The 26,503-nt window shown below is 44.2% G+C and overlaps 2 protein-coding genes and 1 long non-coding RNA gene across 18 annotated transcripts in view; 2 read left to right on the forward strand and 1 right to left on the reverse strand.

Moving 5' to 3' along the window:
• Positions 1–611: 611 nt before the first annotated feature.
• The window catches only part of LOC129845736 (uncharacterized), a 32,946-nt gene continuing 7,054 nt past the window's right edge, over positions 612–26,503 (forward strand). The window contains exons 1-7 of one of the 14 annotated variants that reach the window (XR_008758087.1): positions 612–674; positions 715–874; positions 955–1,554; positions 1,795–1,834; positions 2,235–2,514; positions 2,595–2,634; positions 2,675–2,691. This is a non-coding gene — a long non-coding RNA (uncharacterized LOC129845736). Of the gene's footprint in view, positions 875–954; positions 1,555–1,794; positions 1,835–1,914; positions 1,955–2,234; positions 2,522–2,554; positions 2,648–2,674; positions 3,248–26,503 lie in introns of those variants that run through there. The other 13 variants (XR_008758083.1, XR_008758086.1, XR_008758084.1 and 10 more) reach the window with 13 other exon arrangements.
• On the reverse strand, positions 3,262–15,950 carry LOC129845734 (5-formyltetrahydrofolate cyclo-ligase-like). Its single transcript, XM_055913617.1, has 3 exons — positions 15,639–15,950; positions 14,140–14,410; positions 3,262–5,013 (listed from the first exon to the last, which is right to left on the reverse strand). The coding sequence occupies exons 1-3, from the start codon at positions 15,747–15,749 to the stop codon at positions 4,787–4,789; spliced, it is 609 nt and encodes a 202-aa protein (XP_055769592.1). The 5' UTR covers positions 15,750–15,950; the 3' UTR covers positions 3,262–4,786.
• LOC129845735 (AN1-type zinc finger protein 6-like) lies at positions 16,999–24,573 on the forward strand. Of its 3 annotated transcripts, none has more exons than XM_055913618.1 (4): positions 16,999–17,097; positions 21,478–21,635; positions 22,489–22,603; positions 23,900–24,125. In XM_055913618.1, exons 2-4 carry the CDS (start codon positions 21,485–21,487, stop codon positions 24,108–24,110), a joined length of 477 nt encoding a protein of 158 aa, XP_055769593.1. In that variant the 5' UTR covers positions 16,999–17,097; positions 21,478–21,484; the 3' UTR covers positions 24,111–24,125. The 3 variants fall into 3 exon arrangements, with proteins under 3 accessions (XP_055769593.1, XP_055769594.1, XP_055769595.1); XM_055913619.1 differs by having other exon boundaries at positions 17,025–17,111; XM_055913620.1 differs by lacking the exon at positions 16,999–17,097 and having other exon boundaries at positions 23,900–24,573.

The following is a 26,503-nucleotide window of genomic DNA, read 5'->3' on the forward strand; positions in this document are numbered from 1 at the left end:
TTTAGATCGTGGATGGATGACTGTGGTTCTGAAGGTCTTGTCTATATCATGGATGGATGACTGTGGTTCTGAAGGTCTTGTTTAGATCGTGGATGGATGACTATGGTTCTGAAGGTCTTGTCTATATCATGGATGGATGACTATGGTTCTGAAGGTCTTGTCTATATCATGGATGGATGACTATGGTTCTGAAGGTCTTGTTTAGATCGTGGATGGATGACTATGGTTCTGAAGGTCTTGTCTATATCATGGATGGATGACTATGGTTCTGAAGGTCTTGTCTATATCATGGATGGATGACTATGGTTCTGAAGGTCTTGTCTATATCATGGATGGATGACTATGGTTCTGAAGGTATTGTCTATATCATGGATGGATGACTGTGGTTCTGAAGGTCTTGTCTATATCATGGATGGATGACTATGGTTCTGAAGGTCTTGTTTATATCATGGATGGATGACTATGGTTCTGAAGGTCTTGTCTATATCATGGATGGATGACTATGGTTCTGAAGGTCTTGTTTAGATCGTGGATGGATGACTATGGTTCTGAAGGTCTTGTCTATATCATGGATGGATGACTATGGTTCTGAAGGTCTTGTCTATATCATGGATGGATGACTATGGTTCTGAAGGTATTGTCTATATCATGGATGGATGACTGTGGTTCTGAAGGTCTTGTTTAGATCATGGATGGATGACTATGGTTCTGAAGGTCTTGTCTATATCATGGATGGATGACTATGGTTCTGAAGGTCTTGTTTAGATCGTGGATGGATGACTATGGTTCTGAAGGTCTTGTCTATATCATGGATGGATGACTATGGTTCTGAAGGTCTTGTTTAGATCGTGGATGGATGACTATGGTTCTGAAGGTCTTGTCTATATCATGGATGGATGACTGTGGTTCTGAAGGTCTTGTCTATATCATGGATGGATGACTATGGTTCTGAAGGTCTTGTTTATATCATGGATGGATGACTATGGTTCTGAAGGTCTTGTTTATATCATGGATGGATGACTATGGTTCTGAAGGTCTTGTCTATATCATGGATGGATGACTATGGTTCTGAAGGTCTTGTCTATATCATGGATGGATGACTGTGGTTCTGAAGGTCTTGTTTAGATCATGGATGGATGACTATGGTTCTGAAGGTCTTGTCTATATCATGGATGGATGACTATGGTTCTGAAGGTCTTGTTTAGATCGTGGATGGATGACTATGGTTCTGAAGGTCTTGTCTATATCATGGATGGATGACTATGGTTCTGAAGGTCTTGTTTAGATCGTGGATGGATGACTATGGTTCTGAAGGTCTTGTCTATATCATGGATGGATGACTATGGTTCTGAAGGTCTTGTCTATATCATGGATGGATGACTGTGGTTCTGAAGGTCTTGTTTAGATCGTGGATGGATGACTATGGTTCTGAAGGTCTTGTCTATATCATGGATGGATGACTATGGTTCTGAAGGTCTTGTTTAGATCGTGGATGGATGACTATGGTTCTGAAGGTCTTGTTTAGATCGTGGATGGATGACTATGGTTCTGAAGGTCTTGTTTAGATCATGGATGGATGACTATGGTTCTGAAGGTCTTGTTTAGATCATGGATGGATGACTATGGTTCTGAAGGTCTTGTTTAGATCATGGATGGATGACTATGGTTCTGAAGGTCTTGTTTAGATCATGGATGGATGACTGTGGTTCTGAAGGTCTTGTCTATATCATGGATGGATGACTGTGGTTCTGAAGGTCTTGTTTATATCATGGATGGATGACTATGGTTCTGAAGGTCTTGTTTATATCATGGATGGATGACTGTGGTTCTGAAGGTCTTGTCTATATCATGGATGGATGACTGTGGTTCTGAAGGTCTTGTCTATATCATGGATGGATGACTGTGGTTCTGAAGGTCTTGTTTATATCATGGATGGATGACTGTGGTTCTGGAGGTCTTGTTTATATCATGGATGGATGACTATGGTTCTGAAGGTCTTGTTTATATCATGGATGGATGACTGTGGTTCTGAAGGTCTTGTTTATATCATGGATGGATGACTATGGTTCTGAAGGTCTTGTTTATATCATGGATGGATGACTATGGTTCTGAAGGTCTTGTCTATATCATGGATGGATGACTGTGGTTCTGAAGGTCTTGTTTAGATCATGGATGGATGACTATGGTTCTGAAGGTCTTGTCTATATCATGGATGGATGACTATGGTTCTGAAGGTCTTGTTTAGATCGTGGATGGATGACTATGGTTCTGAAGGTCTTGTCTATATCATGGATGGATGACTATGGTTCTGAAGGTCTTGTTTAGATCGTGGATGGATGACTATGGTTCTGAAGGTCTTGTCTATATCATGGATGGATGACTATGGTTCTGAAGGTCTTGTCTATATCATGGATGGATGACTGTGGTTCTGAAGGTCTTGTTTAGATCGTGGATGGATGACTATGGTTCTGAAGGTCTTGTCTATATCATGGATGGATGACTATGGTTCTGAAGGTCTTGTTTAGATCGTGGATGGATGACTATGGTTCTGAAGGTCTTGTTTAGATCGTGGATGGATGACTATGGTTCTGAAGGTCTTGTTTATATCATGGATGGATGACTATGGTTCTGAAGGTCTTGTTTATATCGTGGATGGATGACTATGGTTCTGAAGGTCTTGTTTAGATCGTGGATGGATGACTATGGTTCTGAAGGTCTTGTCTATATCATGGATGGATGACTATGGTTCTGAAGGTCTACTGTAGGTGTGTACAGCCTTTTGTTACAGCCCAGGAACAAAAGTTTCCTGATCTAAATAATCATGGTCTTCAGTAATAAAAGAAACGGAGGTCCAGCAATGTATGTTCCAGTGTGGTGACACAAAAAGAGAGAAGATCTTAGTGTTTAACTCTTGGATCTACGGTGAGCCATAGAGCTTTCTGAGATTCATGCTGTGGCACTTACACATGTCATGTCATTCAGTCTCAGTTTGAAACAGGCATGGCTTTGATAAGCAAAACATAAAAAGACTTTACCAGAAAAGTATGGATATATTCCCAAGGGCATCACAGCAATTAGGCAAACAAGCGAGGCAGTCACTAGGCAGTTCATTAACATTCTGCCAGTCAGTCATTCTCAGCATGCTCTCAGTCTCCAGTACCAATACTGTTATTCCTTTGTTAAGACAATGGAGGGTTTTGGATCCCACTTCTGACACCAAACTATGCTAGCTAGCTTTGGTGAGCAATCAACAAGCGTGTGTTCATTCAGCCGTCTTTATTCCTAACCAAACTTCCTGTGTCCCCTGATGGCAGCATAATCATCTCATTATAGAAGACCAGGAAGTTAACAGTTTTTAAAAAATCTAATAACTGAAATCACAGGGATCTTGAAATGGAAACAAGGTAGTGTCATGGTAGAAGTGTCATCTGTAGAGAACAGTTTATTCCTCACCAATTCAGGTACATTCTAAGACAACTCCTTTGACCATTATCATTACTAGGGGTCTTTAGCAAGCACTTAAGAGGTCCCAAGTCCAAACTGAACCCTGGCCCTTTACTTAGGCCCTTGTTGATGCCCCCACTAGAAGATTTAAATGGATTGGATCAGTATTTAAACAAAAACCTTGGAGTAAGGGCTAATGATCTGATTGGAATGGGGCCAGCAGGCTCAGCTCCACCACCGTCTTGTTGACTAGTTACCAGCTTCATGTCTTATGAGAATATCATCATACCAAACAATATCATCACAGCTAGCACAGAACGTTCCCTAAAGGTTCTCTTTTGGTTGTTTGAAATAACTTTCCCACAGTGTTTTGGGAACCAATATCTGTTAGCTGGGATCACATAATATGATATAATGTGCTGTATAATACAATTTCATCCACAGGTTGTGGCACCTTCATTGGGGTGGACGGGCTTGTGGTAATGGCTGGAGCGGAGTCAGTGGAATGGTATGTAAACACATGGTTTGATGCCATTCCATTTGCTCCATTCCAGCCATTATTATGAGCCGTCCTCCCCTCAGCCTCCACTGATTTCATAATCATACCATTGTAGTCCAGTTGACTATTCCCATCACAGTTAAAGGAGAATTTTACTATTTCTAAATTAGATCTCTGTTTCTGGTGTAAATGGCATGTTCTAGAAGGGTCCAGACCGTGTGGTGTGAGATTTGTCTTGTTTTTCATACATTTCTCCCAGCCATGATACACTTCCTCATTGCTTGTTGTGCAGTATCAGGGCACATAAAAGACATGAACAAAAGCTCCAAAAACACCCCAATATGTCCTTTTAGAAATGGACTTTCAGTATAGTGATGTAGGTCTTAAGATGTTGTACATGTTCAATTGTGTCATTCCGAAATGTATCCACAACATTAGAATCCATTTTGGTCAACTTGCACTGTTTCCCCCCGGCAGCTGTGCAGGTTGAGCGCGCCCCTTTAGTACACGGACACAGCCCGCGCAGCACAGCTGCTAGAAGAAACGGCTCCAGCCGCACAAAATGGAAGATAACGTTAGATAACAATTTAGTGTGTACAACATCTAAAGACCTCCATCACTATAGTGACAGTCCGTTTCTAAAACAACATATTTGGGTGGGTTTTGTTCATGTCTTTTGCGTTGCCCGATTACTGCATAACGAGCAAGGAAGTGTATCACGGCTGGGGTAAGTTTCTCAAAAACAAGCCAAATCACAAAAAAAGGTGTCTGAACCCTTCTAGGCCATTTCATTTACATCACAAATAGAGATCTACTTCAGAAATATGAAAATGTGCTTTTTAACTAGTCCAGGACATCATACAGGACCTCGTCTATCAGCACGTCGTTGTGGCCCACAGGTATGTCCTGACACAGCTGCTCCCTGAAGGCCAGAGCGATGGTGTACGGCTTCCCCTTGGGGTGCTTCATACAGCGTTCCAGGTATGTGTCGTAGAAGCCCTTCCCTCGGCCCAGCCGGTTCCCATTCCTGTCAAATCCCAGGCCTGGCATCAAGATCAGGTCAAGACCTCCTGCATGGGAGGAAGACATGGAAAGACATGAATGAGGAGGAGGCTTACTAGAATACCTTATGAACTATTTATTTGATTTTCCAGAGAGCTGATGCCCATGACCAGATGCCATCTCCCTTATGTGAGCACAATGTATACTTGTTATCTGGGTCAGAGGTTTTACAGCAGTGGTGATATAGGTCTATAGTTAGCCATCTCCCTTATGTGAGCACAATGTATACTTGTTATCTGGGTCAGAGGTTTTACAGCAGTGGTGATATAGGTCTATAGTTAGCCATCACTATGCATGTTTAAAACAGGATGTCTGATCTTCAACCTGAATGACAATACATATTGTTAAACAGTTGCCTTACCCCTGTATGGTGGTCAAAGTACAACACTATGAAAGGATTGGTTGGTTCAAGAACAAGAAAGGAGTTTCTCAAAGCTATAAAACGCTGTTCATCCTATTTAAAACAGATATACACTCCACCCCACAAAATAAATGTGGCTAAAAATACTAGTGTTGCTCGTAGCAGTGAACTGCAGGCCTGCTTCAATAAATGCCAGAACTAAAACATGCCAGTTGTACAGTCTCCAGCATGATCAATTCTTTATAATTCCATCAGACCCAACAAGCTACAGATTCTCTGAGAGTCAAAAGATGGATGGTGTTCGCTGCAAGACTTCACAAGGCCTTGGATGAATATTTCACAACATCCTGGTGTAACCATAGCATCAAGTGCTCGCTGACAACCCAAAGAAATAACAGATGAGATGATTCACAGAATGTTTCTTAGAACATCTGATATCAGGGCCCGTATGTATCAATCGTCTCAGGGTAAGAGTGCTGATCTAGAATCCGTTTTGTCTTTAAGATTAAAATGATCAAGATTACATGGAAAGGGTGGACCTGATCCTAGATCAGCACTTTTTGAATGAGGCACCAGGCTTCTGGTGATGATGTGAACCTCTCACTCCATTCTGCTCGGTGTAGCTGAGACTCTAATATCAAAAGCTCTTCCTGTTGTCACGCAACCATGACATTCATGAATCATTTATGCAGATTAAGCAGGGACATTATGCATACTCGTTCCTCACAACAGCAGCAGGTTGGGGATGCCATACTGCTTCGGTCTCTTCTCCGGCGCTCCACACTGCATGGTAACATCCATCTATTATTGATGCATGTAGCCTACTGTTGTTCACATGACTCATCTGGCATCACATCATCTACTTTAAATGGCAGTAAGGATGTAATGCTACTCGAACCCTGATAGTTATTGACACGCACGCTGTCACACACACACACACCCTCCCAATGTGTAAATAACACTGAGAGCCCAATCAATGGTCTCTGTTTTTATCTACTCCAGTCTTTCGATTCCTAGCCAATAACAAAGATCTCAGATGAATGTTAAATCATTCACTTTCTGAAGGACATCTACTCCTGCTGTGCCAAAATGCCATTGCCCTCTCTCTCTCTCTCTCTCTCTCTCTCTCTCAGCTGTGTTCTCTCTCTCTCTCAGCTGTGTTCTCTCTCTCTCTCAGCTGTGTTCTCTCTCTCTCTCAGCTGTGTTCTCTCTCTCTCTCAGCTGTGTTCTCTCTCTCTCTCAGCTGTGTTCTCTCTCTCTCTCAGCTGTGTTCTCTCTCTCTCAGCTGTGTTCTCTCTCTCTCAGCTGTGTTCTCTCTCTCTCAGCTGTGTTCTCTCTCTCTCTCTGCCGCGTTCTCTCGCTCTCTCTCTCTGCCGCGTTCTCTCGCTCTCTCTCTGCCGCGTTCTCTCGCTCTCTCTCTGCCGCGTTCTCTCGCTCTCTCTCTCTGCCGCGTTCTCTCGCTCTCTCTCTCTGCCGCGTTCTCTCGCTCTCTCTCTCTGCCGCGTTCTCTCGCTCTCTCTCTCTGCCGCGTTCTCTCGCTCTCTCTCTCTGCCGCGTTCTCTCGCTCTCACTCTCTGCCGCGTTCTCTCGCTCTCTCTCTCTGCCGCGTTCTCTCGGTCTCTCGCTCTGCCGCGTTCTCTCGGTCTCTCGCTCTGCCGTGTTCTCTCTCTCTCTGCCGTGTTCTCTCTCTCTCTGCCGTGTTCTCTCTCTCTCTGCCGCGTTCTCTCGGTCTCTCTCTCTGCCGCGTTCTCTCGGTCTCTCTCTGTGCCGTGTTCTCTCGGTCTCTCGCTCTGCCGTGTTCTCTCGGTCTCTCGCTCTGCCGTGTTCTCTCGGTCTCTCGCTCTGCCGTGTTCTCTCTCTCTCTGCCGTGTTCTCTCTCTCTCTGCCGTGTTCTCTCTCTCTCTGCCGCGTTCTCTCGGTCTCTCTCTCTGCCGCGTTCTCTCGGTCTCTCTCTGTGCCGTGTTCTCTCGGTCTCTCGCTCTGCCGTGTTCTCTCGGTCTCTCGCTCTGCCGTGTTCTCTCGGTCTCTCGCTCTGCCGTGTTCTCTCGGTCTCTCTCTCTGCCGTGTTCTCTCGGTCTCTCTCTCTGCCGCGTTCTCTCGCTCTCTCTGCCGCGTTCTCTCGCTCTCTCTGCCGCGTTCTCTCGCTCTCTCTGCCGCGTTCTCTCGCTCTCTCTCTCTCTGCAGTGTTCTCTCTCGGTCTCTCTCTCTCTGCAGTGTTCTCTCTCGGTCTCTCTCTCTCTGCAGTGTTCTCTCTCGGTCTCTCTCTCTCTGCAGTGTTCTCTCTCGGTCTCTCTCTCTCTGCAGTGTTCTCTCTCGGTCTCTCGCTCTGCCGTGTTCTCTCGGTCTCTCGCTCTGCCGTGTTCTCTCTCTCTCTGCCGCGTTCTCTCGCTCTCTCTCTCTGCCGTGTTCTCTCTCTCTCTGCCGCGTTCTCTCGCTCTCTCTCTCTGCCGTGTTCTCTCTCTCTCTGCCGTGTTCTCTCGGTCTCTCTCTCTGCCGTGTTCTCTCGGTCTCTCGCTCTGCCGTGTTCTCTCGCTCTCTCTGCCGCGTTCTCTCGCTCTCTCTGCAGTGTTCTCTCTCGGTCTCTCTCTCTCTGCAGTGTTCTCTCTCGGTCTCTCTCTCTCTGCAGTGTTCTCTCTCGGTCTCTCTCTCTCTGCAGTGTTCTCTCTCGGTATCTCGCTCTGCCGTGTTCTCTCTCGGTCTCTCGCTCTGCCGTGTTCTCTCTCTCTCTGCCGTGTTCTCTCTCTCTCTGCCGTGTTCTCTCGGTCTCTGCCGTGTTCTCTCGGTCTCTCGCTCTGCCGTGTTCTCTCGGTCTCTCGCTCTGCCGTGTTCTCTCGGTCTCTCGCTCTGCCGTGTTCTCTCGGTCTCTCGGTCTGCCGTGTTCTCTCTCTCTCTGCCGTGTTCTCTCTCTCTCTGCCGTGTTCTCTCTCTCTCTGCCGTGTTCTCTCTCTCTCTGCCGTGTTCTCTCTCTCTCTGCCGTGTTCTCTCTCTCTCTCTCTCTGCCGTGTTCTCTCGCTCTCTCTCTCTGCCGTGTTCTCTCGCTCTCTCTCTCTGCCGTGTTCTCTCGCTCTCTCTCTCTGCCGTGTTCTCTCGCTCTCTCTCTCTGCCGTGTTCTCTCGCTCTGCCGTGTTCTCTCGGTCTCTCGCTCTGCCGTGTTCTCTCGGTCTCTCGCTCTGCCGTGTTCTCTCGGTCTCTCGCTCTGCCGTGTTCTCTCTCTCTCTGCCGTGTTCTCTCTCTCTCTGCCGTGTTCTCTCTCTCTCTGCCGTGTTCTCTCTCTCTCTCTCTCTGCCGTGTTCTCTCGCTCTCTCTCTCTGCCGTGTTCTCTCGCTCTCTCTCTCTGCCGTGTTCTCTCGCTCTCTCTCTCTGCCGTGTTCTCTCTCTCTCTGCCGCGTTCTCTCGGTCTCTCTCTCTGCCGCGTTCTCTCGGTCTCTCTCTGTGCCGTGTTCTCTCGGTCTCTCGCTCTGCCGTGTTCTCTCGGTCTCTCGCTCTGCCGTGTTCTCTCGGTCTCTCTCTCTGCCGTGTTCTCTCGGTCTCTCTCTCTGCCGCGTTCTCTCGCTCTCTCTGCCGCGTTCTCTCGCTCTCTCTGCCGCGTTCTCTCGCTCTCTCTGCCGCGTTCTCTCGCTCTCTCTCTCTCTGCAGTGTTCTCTCTCGGTCTCTCTCTCTCTGCAGTGTTCTCTCTCGGTCTCTCTCTCTCTGCAGTGTTCTCTCTCGGTCTCTCTCTCTCTGCAGTGTTCTCTCTCGGTCTCTCTCTCTCTGCAGTGTTCTCTCTCGGTCTCTCTCTCTCTGCAGTGTTCTCTCTCGGTCTCTCTCTCTCTGCAGTGTTCTCTCTCGGTCTCTCGCTCTGCCGTGTTCTCTCGGTCTCTCGCTCTGCCGTGTTCTCTCTCTCTCTGCCGCGTTCTCTCGCTCTCTCTCTCTGCCGTGTTCTCTCTCTCTCTGCCGTGTTCTCTCGGTCTCTCTCTCTGCCGTGTTCTCTCGGTCTCTCTCTCTGCCGTGTTCTCTCGGTCTCTCGCTCTGCCGTGTTCTCTCGCTCTCTCTGCCGCGTTCTCTCGCTCTCTCTGCAGTGTTCTCTCTCGGTCTCTCTCTCTCTGCAGTGTTCTCTCTCGGTCTCTCTCTCTCTGCAGTGTTCTCTCTCGGTCTCTCTCTCTCTGCCGTGTTCTCTCTCGGTCTCTCGCTCTGCCGTGTTCTCTCTCTCTCTGCCGTGTTCTCTCTCTCTCTGCCGTGTTCTCTCTCTCTCTGCCGTGTTCTCTCGGTCTCTCGCTCTGCCGTGTTCTCTCGGTCTCTCGCTCTGCCGTGTTCTCTCGGTCTCTCGCTCTGCCGTGTTCTCTCTCTCTCTGCCGTGTTCTCTCGGTCTCTCGCTCTGCCGTGTTCTCTCGGTCTCTCGCTCTGCCGTGTTCTCTCGGTCTCTCGCTCTGCCGTGTTCTCTCTCTCTCTGCCGTGTTCTCTCTCTCTCTGCCGTGTTCTCTCTCTCTCTGCCGTGTTCTCTCTCTCTCTGCCGTGTTCTCTCTCTCTCTCTCTCTGCCGTGTTCTCTCGCTCTCTCTCTCTGCCGTGTTCTCTCGCTCTCTCTCTCTGCCGTGTTCTCTCGCTCTCTCTCTCTGCCGTGTTCTCTCGCTCTGCCGTGTTCTCTCTCTCTCAGCTGTGTTCTCTCTCTCTCCACATGTAAGTAAGTATCTGAACAAGAAGAAAATGCTTTGAAGACAAGTTTCAGATGCTCAGCAAGATGGCAATCCTGGCAGGTAGCAATTTGTGTTGTGTTGTCCCCCCACACACACACCACACCTCCAGACCTTTGCTTTCTATGCACCCCAGGACAAAGAGACATTCGTTATGAGGATGGAACTGCTGTTATGAAAAGGGGAAATAATATGGTCTAAACCCTTCTGTCAGCTACTGGGAATATTCAAGGTACTTGGAATAAGGTGCCCTTCTTGTTGCTATGTGAAAACCATGACGATAATCAAAGCAAATCTTTTTTTTTTTTTTTCATCTCATGTATTTAAATTTGCTTTGCATTATGGTCTATCTGTAGTTTCCTTGACAACAGCCATGATAGGTTCATGAGAGGTATTCAAGGCTGCAGGACTGAGTCAGAGTCGAGATAAATTCATCAAACCAGCTGTTCACGGTCAGAGGAAGCCCTAAACTGAAGACGTGATTGGTTGGTATAGAGACTATAGAAAGGCTACACCCCATGGAACTTTTTTCACATTTTCTTGTGTTTTTAAGTGGGATTGAAATAGATTTAACCGTTTTTTTTAAAGTAAAGTTGAATAGAAAATATTGTTTTTTACAAATGAATAAAAATGAAACAACTAAAATAATCATTGCAAAAGTATTCACCCTCTTTGTTTAGGCAAACCTAAATTAGTTACTTGGCTTCACCAATCAAATAAGGACTCCCTCTGTGTGAAATAACAGGGGTTGACATGATTTTTAATGACTATCCTTTCCTCTGTCCCCCATACATACAACATATGTAAGATCCCTGAGTCAAATATTAAATTTCTAGCACAGATTCAACTACAAAGACCAGGGAGCTTTATCGAAAGCCTCATAAAGGAGGGCAGTGATTGGTAGATGGGTAACAATAACAAATTAGACATTGAATATATCTTTAAGCTTGGTCAAGGTAATAATGATGCTGTGGATGATGTATTAAACCACCCAGACACATCAATGATGCAGTCGTCCTTCTGAACTGAGCTGCAGGACAGGAAGGAAACTGCTTAAGGATGTCACCATGACGCCATTGGTGATTTTAAAACAGCTAGAGTTCAATGGCTGTGATGGGAGAAAACTGAGGATGGATCAACAACATTGTAGTGACTCCACAATAATGACCTAAATCACAGAGTGAAAAGAAGAATACAAATATACAGAATACATGCATATGTATGCAACAAGGCACTAAAGTAATACTGCAAAAAAAACAAGGAAAAGAAATGCAAAGCCTTATGCCAAATCCAACACAACACATCACTGAGTAACTGCCTCCTTATTTTCAAGCATGGGGGTAGCTGCATCATGGTATGGGTATGCTTGACATCGGCAAAGACTGGGGAGTTTTTCAGGATGAAAAGAAACGGGATGGAGCTATGCGCAGGTAAAATCCTAGAGGAAAACCTGCTTCAGTCTGCTTTACACCAGACACTGGGAGAGGAATTCACCTTTCAACAGGACAATAACCTACAACACAAAGCCAAATCTACTGGAGTTGCTTACCAAGAACACAGTGAATGTTCCTGTGGCCAAGTTACAGTTTTGACTTAAACTCTGCATGAAAATATATGGCAAGACGTGAAACATTTCTGTCTAGCCATGATCTCCAACACCTTGACAGATCTTGAAGAATTTTCAAAATAATAATAGGCTAATATTGCACAATACAGGTGTGCAAAGCTATTAGAGACTTACCCAAGAAAACTGACCGCTGAAATCTCTGACAAATGTGTTTCTGACATGTATTGACACAGAGGGGTGAATACTTATCTAATCAAGGTATATTATGGTTTTATTTTCATTCATCTTTTTTTTTATTGACTTTTTTCTTCCACTTTGACAGGAGTATTTTGTGAAGATCGTTGACAAAAAAGAAAAATGAAATCAATTTTTATCCCACTTTGGAACGCAACAAAATGTGAAAAAAGTTAAAGGGAGTGTAGACTTTCTATAGTCACCAATGCCAAAAGTGAACCTGGTTACGAGTGAACCTGGTTACGAGTGAACCTGGTTACAAGTGAACCTGGTTACTTGAGCTGGCGAGTAGAGTGCATGAGGTGAGTTAGGGCGATATTTAGAATTGACACAGGTTATTGCCAGACAGGAGTGAATTCATACATATGCTATTAGCGCGCATACATATGCATATGCGGTCTCGCTCTGAGACCTTGAAGTAGTTGTTTCCCTTGCTCTTCTTTTGTGGAGCGATGGGTAACGATGCTTTGAGGGTGGCTGTTGTCGATGTGTGCAGAGGGTCCCTGGTTCGAGCCCAGGTAGGGGCGAGGAGAGGGACGGAAGCTATACTGTTACACAATGAAGGAGTGTGGTTATGACCAGTTTGGTTCCAGAAGTCATGATGACATTTGCACATGTAACGGATGTGAAATGGCTAGCTAGTTAGTTAGCGGTGGTGCGCGCTAATAGCCTTTCAATTGGTTACGTCACTTGCTCTGAGACCTTGAAGTAGGGTTTCCCTTTGCTCTGCAAGGGCCGCGGCTTTTGTGGAGCGATGGGTAACGATGCTTCGTGGGTGACTGTTGTTGATGTGTGCAGAGGGTCCCTGGTTCGCGCCCGGGTCGGGGCGAGGGGACGCTCTAAAGTTAAACTGTTACACACAGCTCAAATAGACTCAGAGACAACAAACACATTTCCTCCCCAGGCGTCGGTATTTCATATCCTATCTAATGATTAAAACTGTGACGGTCTGGATTAAAATAGTTGAGGTTGACAGTGAGAAAAATAAGTATTCACCATCCAAGAGATTACAATGCTAATAACCATTATCAATATGATCTTTCTTATTATACAGCAGCAGCAGAGTTGATTACAATAGAATTATGCAACTTCACCAATGATTCACAGTGCTTATTTGGTGCTCAGGGTAGATGTTACCAGATCTAGGATCAGTTTATCCTCCCCCTACCCAAAGATGAACCTTTAGGGGGTAAATGACCTTGGATCAGTGTTGGGGCAATTCCATCCATCCCCTTGCATAGTATTTCGATTAAGTGTCACATGACAGGTGTGTGGGCAGACTTAAGATTGTTATTGCAGGAGACTACCATTTTGATCAGTCTTGATGATGGTGCTATACCACCATCTTGTGGAGGAAACCAAAACAGGAACTTTGATCTGACACTGACATGGTGTCACACGTTGGAGACTGTGCATGCATCCCAAATGGCAACTTTTCCCTAAATAGTGCACTACTTCTGAACAGGGCCCATAGGGGAACAAAGATTAACTGTGTATAAGGGAAGAAAGACGAACATTGCAAGGCCGTGCCAGGATTTAGGTAATTCAAACAAATAGGTAATAAGTGTGTTATGATACACACAGATGGTAATATAAAACAGGCAAACTAAAGTACAACGTGTCAACACACACTGTGAGGATCGTATCAACATAGGGCACCCTGTGTGTGTGTGTGTGTGTGTGTGTGTGTGTGTGTGTGTGTGTGTGTGTGTGTGTGTGTGTGTGTGTGTGTGTGTGTGTGTGTGTGTGTGTGTGTGTGTGTGTGTGTGTGTGTGTGTGTGTGTGTGTGTGTGTGTGTGTGTGTGTAAATATTTTCAACCTTATCAGGTCCACACAAGTCACCGGAATGTCCTGACAAGGTAGGAAAACAGTCAGGACTTTTTTCATATCCTGAATTTGTTAACATTTTATTTTACTTAAGGGTTAGGTTTAGGTTAGGCATTTATGGTTTGAGTTAGGTTAAAGGTTATGGGTTAGGGAAAAGAGGATTTTGATTGGGAATACATTTTTTCTCCCCAAAAAGTAACAATATGAACAACGAAAACTAAGCTCTGTGCATGCGTGTGGCCCTATGTGCGTACTGAAAGAAGGTACCATCACGCTTACCTGACTCGGTAGGATATAAAGGATATTTGGTTGTTGTGTAAAACCAATATAGAGATCACAGAAAAATAGAATAGGTTCTCACACAAAGTGGACGGACTCCAATATCTTCTTCTTTGTGATTTTTTCAGTGTTTTTTTCTTTATTTTTCTTGCAGCAGCAGGGCAAAAAGCTTGTGTGTGTGTGTAGACTAACACTAACCTGTCTCCAAGGCCTCCTCTCTGGTGTTGTCAGCGGCGGCAGGCTGTCTGATGTTCCAAGAAGTCAGAGGCAGTGACATCATATCCTCCATGCTGGTGAGCTTCACCATGTCCATGTGGTTACTGGTGCCCTGGGTCAAGTACTTGGGCATAAAGCAGGTTTTACCGTGCTTAAACAAGTCCTGAATTATCTCCTCTGTTCTCACCTCGTCGTGCATGCTGAGGAACACAGCGATGCGCTCACAGCTAGCATACTTGGGGTGCTTGAAGAGCTGGTTGAGAGGAGAGTATAAACGGGTTAGTGTAGGCATCGTTTTTCTATTTCCCTGTCATTTACGGAGCAAATTACATCAAGTAATGCATGTAAATTAACCATTCAAAATGTGCTGTTAGGTTTTATTAAAGTAATTAGGTATGAGGTGTTAGACTGGTAATTATATGATTACAGCATTAAGATACTGCCAGTTTAACACTCTAGGAGGTCACCAACTGGAGACATCTGACAAATGAATTGTTTGAGTTATTTGATTATTTTAAAAAGCAATATCGTCTATCTGTTAGTAAAAGACAAGTTACATATAATTGAAAGCATTCGTGGCTAGGTGTCTTCTGCTTGCAGGTATTGACAATACTAAACACAAAAGTAGCTATAGAGAACAATTATTTTTGTACAACGCTACAAGCTCATTTTGTGTATGCATGTGTCCTGTCGTCATCGTCGCGTGGCCAATAGAGCTCACCGGTTTGTAGTTCTAAAAACCGGATTAAGATACTGCCAGTTTAACACTCTAGGAGGTCACCAACTGGAGACATCTGACAAACGAATTGTTTGAGTTATTTGATTATTTTAAAAAGCAATATCGTCTATCTGTTATTGGAGGCACCAACTCCACCCTGGTTCACACTAAATCAGGCTTTGGCTCCACAGGCTGTCTAGCCACACACCGGGTTACCAGGTGCTGATGGGGGGGCTCCAGGGAGTGGGCTGGGGGTCCATGGCCGGGTTGGGTAACATACCAGATATCCTAATGCAACATTCAAATTAACTGGGAACTCAGAAATCTTAGACTTCTGAGTGGGAAAAAAACGAACTCTGACTGGATTTGTTTTTTTAAAGGTCAACTGGGTCCAAGTCCAAGTCCAAAATTCCCGAAATGAAGATCACTGTGACGTCGTGATTTGACCTCTTTTTCCCAAGTTCCCATTTGTCTTGAACGCACCATAAACCTGTGTTAATCTCAGATCTTATTTTCGACATTTATCCCAGAACCCCATTTTTTTCATGATTCAATTTCCCATTGAAATGGCTGAACGAAACAGATTTCCGGTTTTTAGAACTACAAACCGGTGAGCTCTATTGGCCACGCGACGATGACGACAGGACACATGCATACACAAAATGAGCTTGTAGCGTTGTACAAAAATAAAAATGCACTAGCACATTGTAAATGTGATACCCATTTTTTTGTTACATGATTGTTTATATCTCACTGCAGTTACCTTTTGCGAAATGACTCGAGACTGGCGAAGTTTCTCTTGATCGTCCAACGCAGCTACTCGTTTCTTTATTTCTCTCCTCATAGCTTGTTTGGCTGCACGCAAGGCGGCCATGCTGGCTAATGTGAAACTCGTGTCCAAAGATAAAAATGTGTGTGAGTTCAGGGAAGGCAGCAAGTTAGGCTGGCCTTGAAATGAGCAAATTCTACATTTGGATTGGACTCAGCTAGCCACGTAATTGATTTGCCAATCAATCATTAAACAGACTGCAATAACATAATTATCATCTATATGGCTATCACACTACCCCACTGGCATTATTTGACAGCCCAGTGACGTGTGGCGGATTGTCTGTGACGTCACCACCAATTTTACAGTCGGAGTTGAAGTGAAAAAAGTAACAAATAGACAGTGTCTGGTTGGGGGTAGGGAAGAGGCGAGAAAAGACCGACCCAACAACACCGCGTAGAGTTAGCAAACCTACAATCGTGGTTGTTAGATATCGTTCGTTTTTCTTACCTAGCTAGTCTTTTCCGAAGTCCAAGAAAGTTATCGTGGGCTAGCTACTTTAGAGTAGAAACGTAACGTTAAACAGAAGGTAAGGCAACGTCAGTTCAAACAAGCTAGCTACTGATAGGTCTGGGTAGCCAGTAGATATCGCACTAACTTTTAATGATGCTTTGGATCTTTATTTAACTACAGCATCTAATGTTCTGGTACAGATAAGTTATCTAACTAACGTTAGTGTGACTATATATACGATATACTATCCTGCCAGTGCTACTACGTTAGCTAGCTAGTTAACGTCGTTAGCTACTGTAACTGTATCATACAGTGTATGACCTAGGTCCTTGAAAACTAGGTTAGTGTCCACTTATCCAAGGACGGCTAGCCTGCACGAAACTTTAACACTTGATGTTAGCTAACGTTAGCTAGCTACCTTAAAAAAAACAATGTTACATGCCCTGTTTTTAAATTAGGATTTTAACTATAATAAGTCAGTGGAGACGAGATGCATAGGCAGTTAACTACATAATTATGTTGACGTCGGCAACTTCTTAGACGTACACTAGATAACGTTTGCTTAACGTTACACGGATAAATGGCAGCTAATTAAGAGGTCGCTAACATTACATTTACGTTATGGCTGGTTACAATAATTTGTCAGGGACCATTTGTTATTATACTTGTTTTCTGTCACTATTGTATGGGGGGTGTATACTTTCACATACCCTGTCCAACCAGCTGTGTTTTTAAAAGGCTGTAAATGATTGACGTTTAATTTGTGCAAGACGATCAAATATATGGGCGTGGTTTGCTAAACAAACAGCCAATGACCATGGATTATGTGTAGTCAGTTGAGTACGTTACGTTGTGGGATCATTCTGCGTATGATGTCGGATGTACTATGCTGGTGTAGAGACGGAGAAAGAGAGGAGTAGAAGGAGAGAGAGGGAAATTGGTACGTTTCTTGAGGTTGGTCCAATACAAAGTTACATGATTGTGATGGACACCCATTTCAGGTTTATTCTCAACCAACGTTATTTGTCTCTGCCTAAATTGCCTGTCACAATGATGCACTTATCTGAACAATACTGGGCACTGTTGAGACAGGCAGTAAAACGATAATACAGGCTAGGCTGGGGATTTACAACAACCTTTTTCACACAGTTCCATGTGATTTGAACCGCAATTTACTACACTCACTGCAAGCTACTGTAAGAGCTCCTGACTAGGTTCATTGTTGCAAGTTTTCATTGTCTGATTATATGTTTGGATAATGTTGTGTAGTTGATGGCAGCATTTATTTTCCCAGTTTGATATTGTAGCTAATGTGCTTGGGACTAGGACAATCAAATAGCTTTTATGATGGTAGAGTACAATGCCCTTCGCTTTGTTGCATCTCAGAGCTTATATTAGACTATTTTGAGTCCCAATGCAGGAACCATACTTCCTCTGTTGCTGCTAGGTCCATCTACTACTAGAGACCTAGTGTTGCTGGATCTGTAGCAAGACAGCTGTTCAGTTAAAATGATAGCTCACTAGCTAAATAAACAAAGCCAATGTCAAATCGTAATGTAGGCTAACACCTGTGATGTCATGTGGATGTAGGCTAGCCTATGGCAATGGGTTCCTGTGACTTGGATAGTGTTGGCCTATTCAAACAACACTAGTAGGCTATTACCCCAGCCTATAAGAACAGTTATTTAGTTATATTGGTTCCCTCAAACCACATTATGCCATTTGAGATAAATGGAATCAGTTGACAATGACAAGTCCCTGGCTGATACCCACAGATGACATCCTTGCTATTAGAGGAGAGTTCTTTCCACAGCCAAGGTGAAGGTATCGGCCTATCTGTGTGAGAGTCAGCATGTAGCCTATAGTCATGCGTGACTGTGTGTCCGTCTTTGTTGAACTGATTCACTGTGGTTGCACAACTAGGCCAATGACATAACACTGTCCTTAGCCTCTGCTGTGCTGTGTGCAACAAGGCTTCAGCTGGAGTTCATAATAGAGGTTTACTGATTATGATTTTTCAACGGCGATACCGAATATTGGAGTACCAAAAACGCCGATACCGATTAATCGGCCAATTTATTTATTTGTAATAATGACAATTACAACAATACTGAATGAACACAACATTTTAACTTAATATAATACATCAATAAAATCAATTTAGCCTCAAATAAATAATGAAACATGTTCAATTTGGTTTAAATAATGCAAAAACAAAGTGTTGGAGAAGTAAAATATGTGTGTGTGAGTTTCTCTCTCACGTGTTTGTGTGGGATTGTTATTATTGTAGATTTTAAATGGCAGATTATGTTATGTAATCTAGACTAGAGGAGGCCATCATGAAATCTCACTGTAATTAATCTGGAGATTGGCATCAAGGGGACAGGGGTAGAGAAATGGGGCAATGATTGGTGTAAGGAAGGGGAGCGAGGAGGGACTTTAATTACAGTAATATTGAGAAGGACAGAATGGAATGGTGCTGATCTGCGGAACCTGAGATCGAAGCCTGTATTTATCAAGTGTCTCAAAGTAGGAGTGTTGATCTAGGATCAGTTTAGCCTTTCAGATCATAATGAATCAAATTATTATGGACAGGCAGGATCTGATCCTAGATCAGACACTTCATAAATATGGGCTCTGGATAAGTTGTATTGGTCGTATATACAGGATACACATGATATACACCGTCCAACGGAATGCTTACTTAGGACCTCTGCATGTCTCTTCCACTTCCACCAGTAGGCTATTTCAGATCAAAGGAGAAAAATAACACAGGCACGGCACAAATTCTGAACGTGGCACAGGACCTGAGCAAAAGGAGAGCCTATAGGCGGTCTATGGTTTCAGGCTGTAGCAATAGAAAGAGCGTGAATCTCAGCTCACTGTTAGCATGATCTTCATTGAGTTAACCTGCTGTTGTATCGCTCGCTTTCTTTTCATCATGGTAATCTTGGTATTTCAGCCCCTCTGTGAGTGGTTGCTATCCACCCTGATTAAAGACAGTCCCTGAGATTACCACTGGATTATTCTGTCTCTCTCTCTCTGTCTCTCTGTCTCTCTGTCTCTGTCAAATCACTCTGTTTATGTAAAAGATAGAATTAGGATGGTGAAGTCAAATGATGTCTTCTCCGTAATACGTTAGGAGCCCAGTACGATGCTGACGGCACTTTGGCGTCACACGTCCACGCTCTCTTAAACTTGTTATGCTTTCTGTATATTTTCCTATGTATTCTCAGGGTAGTGAAGCAGCCCTCCCTATCCTGTCTCCCATGGAGGAAATGGCAGTGTACTAAACCATACACCAGATGTCCAACCCAGCAGATGCACCATTACATCACTACTACCCAGATCAGTGTTACCATATCCAGGCTTAGTTTAGACTACGTCCCAAATGGCACCCTATTCACTATATTTGGGCTCCCGAGTGGTGCAGCGGTCTAAGGCACTGCATCTCGGTGCTAGAGGCGTCACTACCGACACTCTGATTTGATTCCAGGCTGTATCACAACCGGCAGTGATTGGAAGTCCCATAGGGCGGCAACAATTGGTCCAGCGTTGCCCGGGTTTGGTCGGTGTAGGCCATCATTGTAAATAAGAATTTGTTTTTAACTGACTTGCCTAGTTAAATAAAGGTTAAATACATAAAAATATAGTGCACTACTTTTGAGCAGGGCCTAATATAATGTAATTTGGGATGCATCCTTATGTAGCTTATGCCACATCACCAGAGTTTTCATTTCTGTGGCTTCTTTGATGTTTTGACATAGTAGCCTAAGTGTTACAAAGAGTGTAGGCTATCAACTTGGCTATGGAGCAGTAGCCTGTATCAAATTAGGCCTAATGCTGTTCCCCGCACAGAAAATGAGGCCGCATAGAATGTATTAGTCCCAATTATGTAGCCCAGTGCAGGGATCATCAACTAGATTCAGCAGCAGGCAGATGGTCAGGGGGCCAGAACATAATTACTGTAAACGTGCAAATTGACTGCAAGAAGCCCAAACAGTTATCATTTGACTAAAATAGTAATTTCAAACCTTGCTTACATTTGTGTATGATCACATATCTCTTTATTATGTGTGGAAATTCTTTGAAAAATATCTCAAATTAATTTAGAGCTGATTTGCTGGTGTTTTAGTCTTTTATGTCCCTTTTTCTTGCTCAGAAAACTTGGTGGGTGGGGGGGCAAATAAATTGAACTGCGGCCTGCCAGTTGGGGAACCCCGGCCTAGTGTATAACAAAAAAGGTGAGCTGTAAATCAACAGTTGTTAGCCTATGCCGAGGCTGTATTTGACCTGTAGTTAGTCTCTGTCTCTAGGCTGTATTTGACCTGTAGTTAGTCTCTGTGCTCTCTAGTCTCTCTGTCTCTAGGCTGTATTTGACCTGTAGTTAGTCTCTGCTCTCTAGTCTCTCTGTCTCTAGGCTGTATTTGACCTGTAGTTAGTCTCTCTGCTCTCTAGTCTTAGTCTTTAGGTCACCCATATCCAGTTGTACTGGTGACATAAGCAGCCTCATTCCCTACCCCTCTTCTTACCCTCAGTCTGTGTCAGCCTGTCACTAGTTATACAGGAGACTGAGTGTGAGGCTTAGGTTTCTCGTCTGATTTTTAATACAGCACATTTTAACTCTGCGCTTAGGCTATATGTTGTTTTGACTACCTTACAAGGGCAGGCTGGCCCAGAGAAACAGAAGTGAGAGTTACACCATACACACTCAGCAGTCGGTCGGTCAGAGATTGGGCGTGACCAAAGACACAGATTAGTAGTAGCTACTTTTATCTTCCACTTTCAGCAATTAACCTACATAGCTCTCATATGTGTTAATATCAGATAGCCTAAGTACCAGTGATTATACATTTTCAGTGCTTAGGTCATTGTGTTGCCATAGAATGCTCAGGCATCGTGATGCAACAAACAACTTCTAGAACTTGTGAGTCCAAGTCTAGGGAATTGTGACCAACTTGTTTTTGTTTACACCACTTTCAATGCTACAGCTGGCTGTCTTCTAATCTCTAGCCAATCTTCCTTCCTTCCGGTCCTGTGTGTCTCAGTTGGTAAGTGTATGGCACTAGCAACACCACAGGTGTGTGTTCAATTACCACAAGGATCACATACTTATTCTAAAAGTCACCTTGGATAAAAGTGTGTGCTAAGTGGTATAGCCTTTTGCAACAGCACACTGGGCATCTCCGCTCTCTTTTCAAGAAACTAGCCTTTGGCTTTCACCAATACCTAAGCATGTTTTAGACCTAGGCAGCAGCCAATACTGAAATGGCGTGATAGCCATATTGACCTTTGAACTCTCCCCTCTTGACCTCCACAGGAGGGACATGGCCCAGGAGACCAACCAGAACCAAGGGCCGCTGCTCTGCACTACTGGCTGCGGTTTCTACAGCAACCCGCGAAACAATGGCATGTGTTCGATGTGCTACAAGGACTTCCTCCAGAGACAAAACAACAATGGACGAGTCAGTCCACCAGGTGAGTAGGAAAGAAATTCCACAGAGCTTTTTAGTATCTTATTGATGATCATTTAGTTAAGCAATCAAAAAAGACCTGTTAGACCAAAATATTGACACTGACCCTTTTGACTGAGTGAGCACAATTGCTGGTGTTTGGGACTTACTATTTCACAATGAAGTCAGTTTACAAAAAACAACTGAAGTTTGTCTGAAAGACTAATGATAGCGACAGTAACACCAGACAGTGACTAACTTTAGATAGTGTCTCGTTTGAGTGAGTGACATTTGCCACAGATTATCCATTATATTGAGCAGATACCCAATTAAAAGAAATGTCTTAAAAATGGAAGGCAGTCGGGAGGAGGCAAGATCAAGTTGGCCCATTCTAACCAATGAGAGGGCAGATGCCTGTATGAACAACAGGCACAACTCCAATATAATGTATTTTTTTCTCTAAGTTTCCGGGATGTCAGTACACTCGTAACAACCTAAGCATTATAAAATCTATATTCAATCAAATAAGCCATTACATTTTATGTTAATCAAATTCTACAAGGGGCAAAAAACGCACACCTATTTAGGAGAGGTGCTGGCTGGCAGAGTAGAACACTTGAAACATTTAGGAGGATCCAATAATTTAATAACCTAATATCCAACGTTTCAACAGACAAGCTGTCTTCATCAGGGTAAGATTCTATCAAATTCTACACTCATTGACCTACATACAAAAACTCCTTGCTTGGTGAGTGAAAAATTCAATAAAAACAGCACCTGCTGGAGAAGACAGATTTTGGGCCCAGTTGTCCCTCTCGCTTTGCCTCTTCCTCTCTGTTTTGGGACTGCTCTGATTGAAACGTGTGTTGTCATTGCAGTGTCGTCCTCGGCGGCGGTTAGCAGCCTGGGGGAGTCCCTCCTAGCCCAGTGCTCAGAGAGCAGTACTGTAGACGTGCCGTCAGCCACGACCCACACAGACACCAGGATGAACAGGTACAGTAGGTATAGAGCTGCTCTTCTCTGAAACACGCTATAAGCATGATCACACCACCATGTCTACAGTGTAGCTGCCAAGCCAGCCATGCAACATACAGTATAGGATACACAGGCCATGTGGAAATGAATGTAATAACGTAGCCTATGTGAAACGTAGGTACACTAGACATACATAGCCCTTTCTATAAAGACATAGTTATTACTGTACGTACGCAATGCCCAAAAAAACACATCATGGCAATCCTGCATACTTGCACACCAGTTTATAGTTGTGGGGCTGCACATGTCTGAGTATTTTTGCTACACAACTAAGTAGAATCATTTTGCGTCGCTATTTGTAGTTCTTGCATTGCTTACTACGTACGGTCAAGGCTAGTATTACTGTGGATTCCCAGGGTTTAATATTATTTTAAACCTGGATCATTTATTTCCTGTTACAAAATTCAAAGATATTGTGTCATTTTAAATTAGTGTGTCAATCATTAAGTGGTTTCTCTGCGGAAGGGTAGGTTATTTTTGCACCATGGTCTTCCTGTACCCCATTGAAGTACAGTACAAGGAAGTCAATCCTCTATAGTTCTGTCTGAATAGTGTGATGTCATCTCCCTGGACGCTTCTGTCTCTTCTATGAGACAGATTCCACTTGCCATGTCCGTTTCCCAGTGTGTGCGTTAAAGACACGAGACCTTCTGTGGTTATCTAATGAGCTCTGTCTTTGTCTCTCTGTACCATACCTAGCCCTGCCGAAATCTACAGGGACACTGTTTTCTCAAACCCACAGGAAATGATTTGAAATAAAAACATCACTGTATAGAATTGAGTTCTGCTCATTTCTCTACGGTCGTTATGGTTTTATCCATTTTTAATACACTTTCTATTGCTTCAACATTGAAAGCTTGTAGCTCTATCTATAACCACACAGAGACCCTATTATGAAGCCACAGTGGACAGCTGCCACTAACTAAGTCATTCTGGATAAGAGTGTCTGCTAAATGACTCAAATGTGAATGCCAATCATTCTGACTGTCTGACAGTGAGGTGGGCTTTAGTGGTGAAATGCTTTGTAATATGATTGCCATAGTTGATGACAATGAGCCGCATGTCATTGGATTTTACAGTCAGCTTTCTTCCTTCAGTGCATTTTCAGAAAAATCCTGAATAGGATTAAATTGAAGTCTTCAAGTGTATCATTTTCATAATACTGTATATAGCTAGTCTAGTCTTCTAATCTAGACTACCAACTGATGGATCATGCTTTAGACTAATTGAACACTTACATTTTTTTCTTCCCAGGGTTGTATCTAGCCAGTCACTTTTAACGACAGCACCAGCTACTCATTCAGAAGAGGAGAGTACAGCCACCTCTGAAGAAGACCTGAAAACAGAAGAGATACAGGGTGTGTATTACCAGTGCGTTTCACACAAACCTTTTCTCATAGGGACGAGTCAATCCTCATTTGAGATCTGCGCGTGTAACTCACATTTCTGTGCTAGATGTCATTGAATTGAATGCACAATTTACATGTCTTCTCATTGACATCAATGCATGGTGTACATAAAAGACTTGAGTTATGCAGGCGACTCTCAAGTTAGGATTCAGACAATAGTGCTGTTGCTTTGCTACCCTCTCATGTTCCTGTGAATAGCCTGAGGTCTCACACACACACACACCAAATGTGGGCTCACTACCATGGGAACCCTTCACCTCATACTCTCTTGCAGTCAATCTCAGTCCGTGGGGTGGTTTTACACACACACACATTGTTGTCCCATCTCTATTTGCTTAGAGATTGGTAGTAGAGAAAGCCCAAAGTTCAGCCTAGGGATTTCAGGAAGGATTTCAGACACAATCCTCTCCTGCTGGATTACAGTTACACTGGTTCTCTAGTGTTTCTGTCTACCCTCTTCTAGAACAGTTTCACTGGTTCTCTAGTGTTTCTGTCTACCCTCTTCTAGAACAGTTACACTGGTTCTCTAGTGTTTCTGTCTACCCTCTTCTAGAACAGTTACACTGGTTCTCTAGTGTTTCTGTCTACCCTCTTCTAGAACAGTTACACTGGTTCTCTAGTGTTTCTGTCTACCCTCTTCTAGAACAGTTACACTGGTTCTCTAGTGTTTCTGTCTACCCTCTTCTAGAACAGTTCAAATCTAATTGTATCTAATTGTGGTCCCGTGTGGCTCAGTTGGTAGAGCACGGCGCTTGCAACGCCAGGGTTGTGGGTTCAATTCCCACGGGGGGACCAGGGTTCAGTTCCCACGGGGGGACCAGGATGAATATGTATGAACTTTCCAATTTGTAAGTCGCTCTGGATAAGAGCGTCTGCTAAATGACTTAAATGAAATGAAATGAAATATTTGTCACATACACATGGTTAGCAGATGTTAATGCGAGTGTAGCGAAATGCTTGTGCTTCTAGTTCCGACAATGCAGTAATAACCAACGAGTAATCTAACCTAACAATTTCACAGCAACTACCTTATACACACAAGTGTAAAGTAATGAATATGTACATAAAAAAATAAATGAATGAGTGATGGCCGAATGGCATAGGCAAGATGGTTTAGAGTACAGTATATACATATGAGATGAGTAATATAGGGTATGTAAACATTATATAAAGTGGCATTATTTGAAGTGGCAAGTGATACATTTATTACATAAATTTTTCCATTATTAAAGTGGCTGGAGTTGAGTCAGTATGTTGGCACCAGCCACTCAATGTTAGTGATGACTGTAACAGTCTGATGGCCTTGAGATAGAAGCTGTTTTTCAGTCTCTCGGTCCCTGCTTTGATGCACCTGTACTGACCTCGCCTTCTGGATGATAGCGGGGTGAACAGGCAGTGGCTCGGGTGGTTGTTGTCCTTGATGATCTTTATGGCCTTCCTGTGACATCAGGTGCTGTAGGTGTCCTGGAGGGCAGGTAGTTTGCCCCCGGTGATGCGTTGTGCAGACCTCAATACCCTCTGGAGAGCCTGACGGTTGTGGGCGGAGCAGTTGCCGTACCAGGCGGTGGTACAGCCCAACAGGATGCTCTCGATTGTGCACCTGTAAAAGTTTGAGTGAATTTCTTCAGCCTCCTGAGGTTGAAGAGGCGCTGCTGCGCCTTCTTCACCACGCTGTCTGTGTGGGTGGACCATTTCAGTTTGTCCGTGATGTGTACGCCAAGGAACTTAAAACGTTCTACCCTCTCCACTACTGTCCCGTCAATGTAGATAGGGGGGTACTCCCTCTGCTGTTTCCTGATGTCCACGATCATCTCCTTTGTTTGGGCCCTCACCTCCTTGTAGGCCGTCTCGTCGTTGTTAGTAATCAAGCCTACCACTGTAGTGTCGTCTGCAAACCTGATGATTGAGTTGGAGGATTGCATGGCCACGCAGTCGTGGGTGAACAGGGAGTACAGGAGAGGGCTGAGAACACACTTGTGGGGCCACAGTGTTGAGGATCAGCGGGGTGGAGATGTTACCTACCCTCACCACCTGGGGGCGGCCCGTCAGGAAGTCCAGGACCCAGTTGCACAGGGCGGGGTCGAGACCCAGGGTCTCAAGTATGATGACGAGTTTGGAGGGTACTATGGTGTTAAATGCTGAGCTGTAGTTGATGAACAGTATTCTCACATAGGTATTCCTCTTGTCCAGATGGGATAGGGCAGTGTGCAGTGTGATTGCGTCGTCTGTGGCCCTGTTGGGGCGGTAAGCAAATTGGAGTGTCTCTGATAGTATGAGTGAGGTATTTCACCAGAACAGCCTCCTTGCATGAGCGGGGAAGATGTGGCTTATTCTTGAATGACTCAGAGACGTTGCGTTGGGCTCTTTATAGGGTAGGAGGGACACCCTTTCCCGACGTCCAGCCAATCATGGCTGGCGTAGTGTAGTAAGGCTTCTGACGAATACACTG

The sequence above is a fragment of the Salvelinus fontinalis genome, unplaced genomic scaffold, assembly GCF_029448725.1.
Source record: "Salvelinus fontinalis isolate EN_2023a unplaced genomic scaffold, ASM2944872v1 scaffold_0354, whole genome shotgun sequence".
Taxonomy (NCBI): domain Eukaryota; kingdom Metazoa; phylum Chordata; class Actinopteri; order Salmoniformes; family Salmonidae; genus Salvelinus; species Salvelinus fontinalis.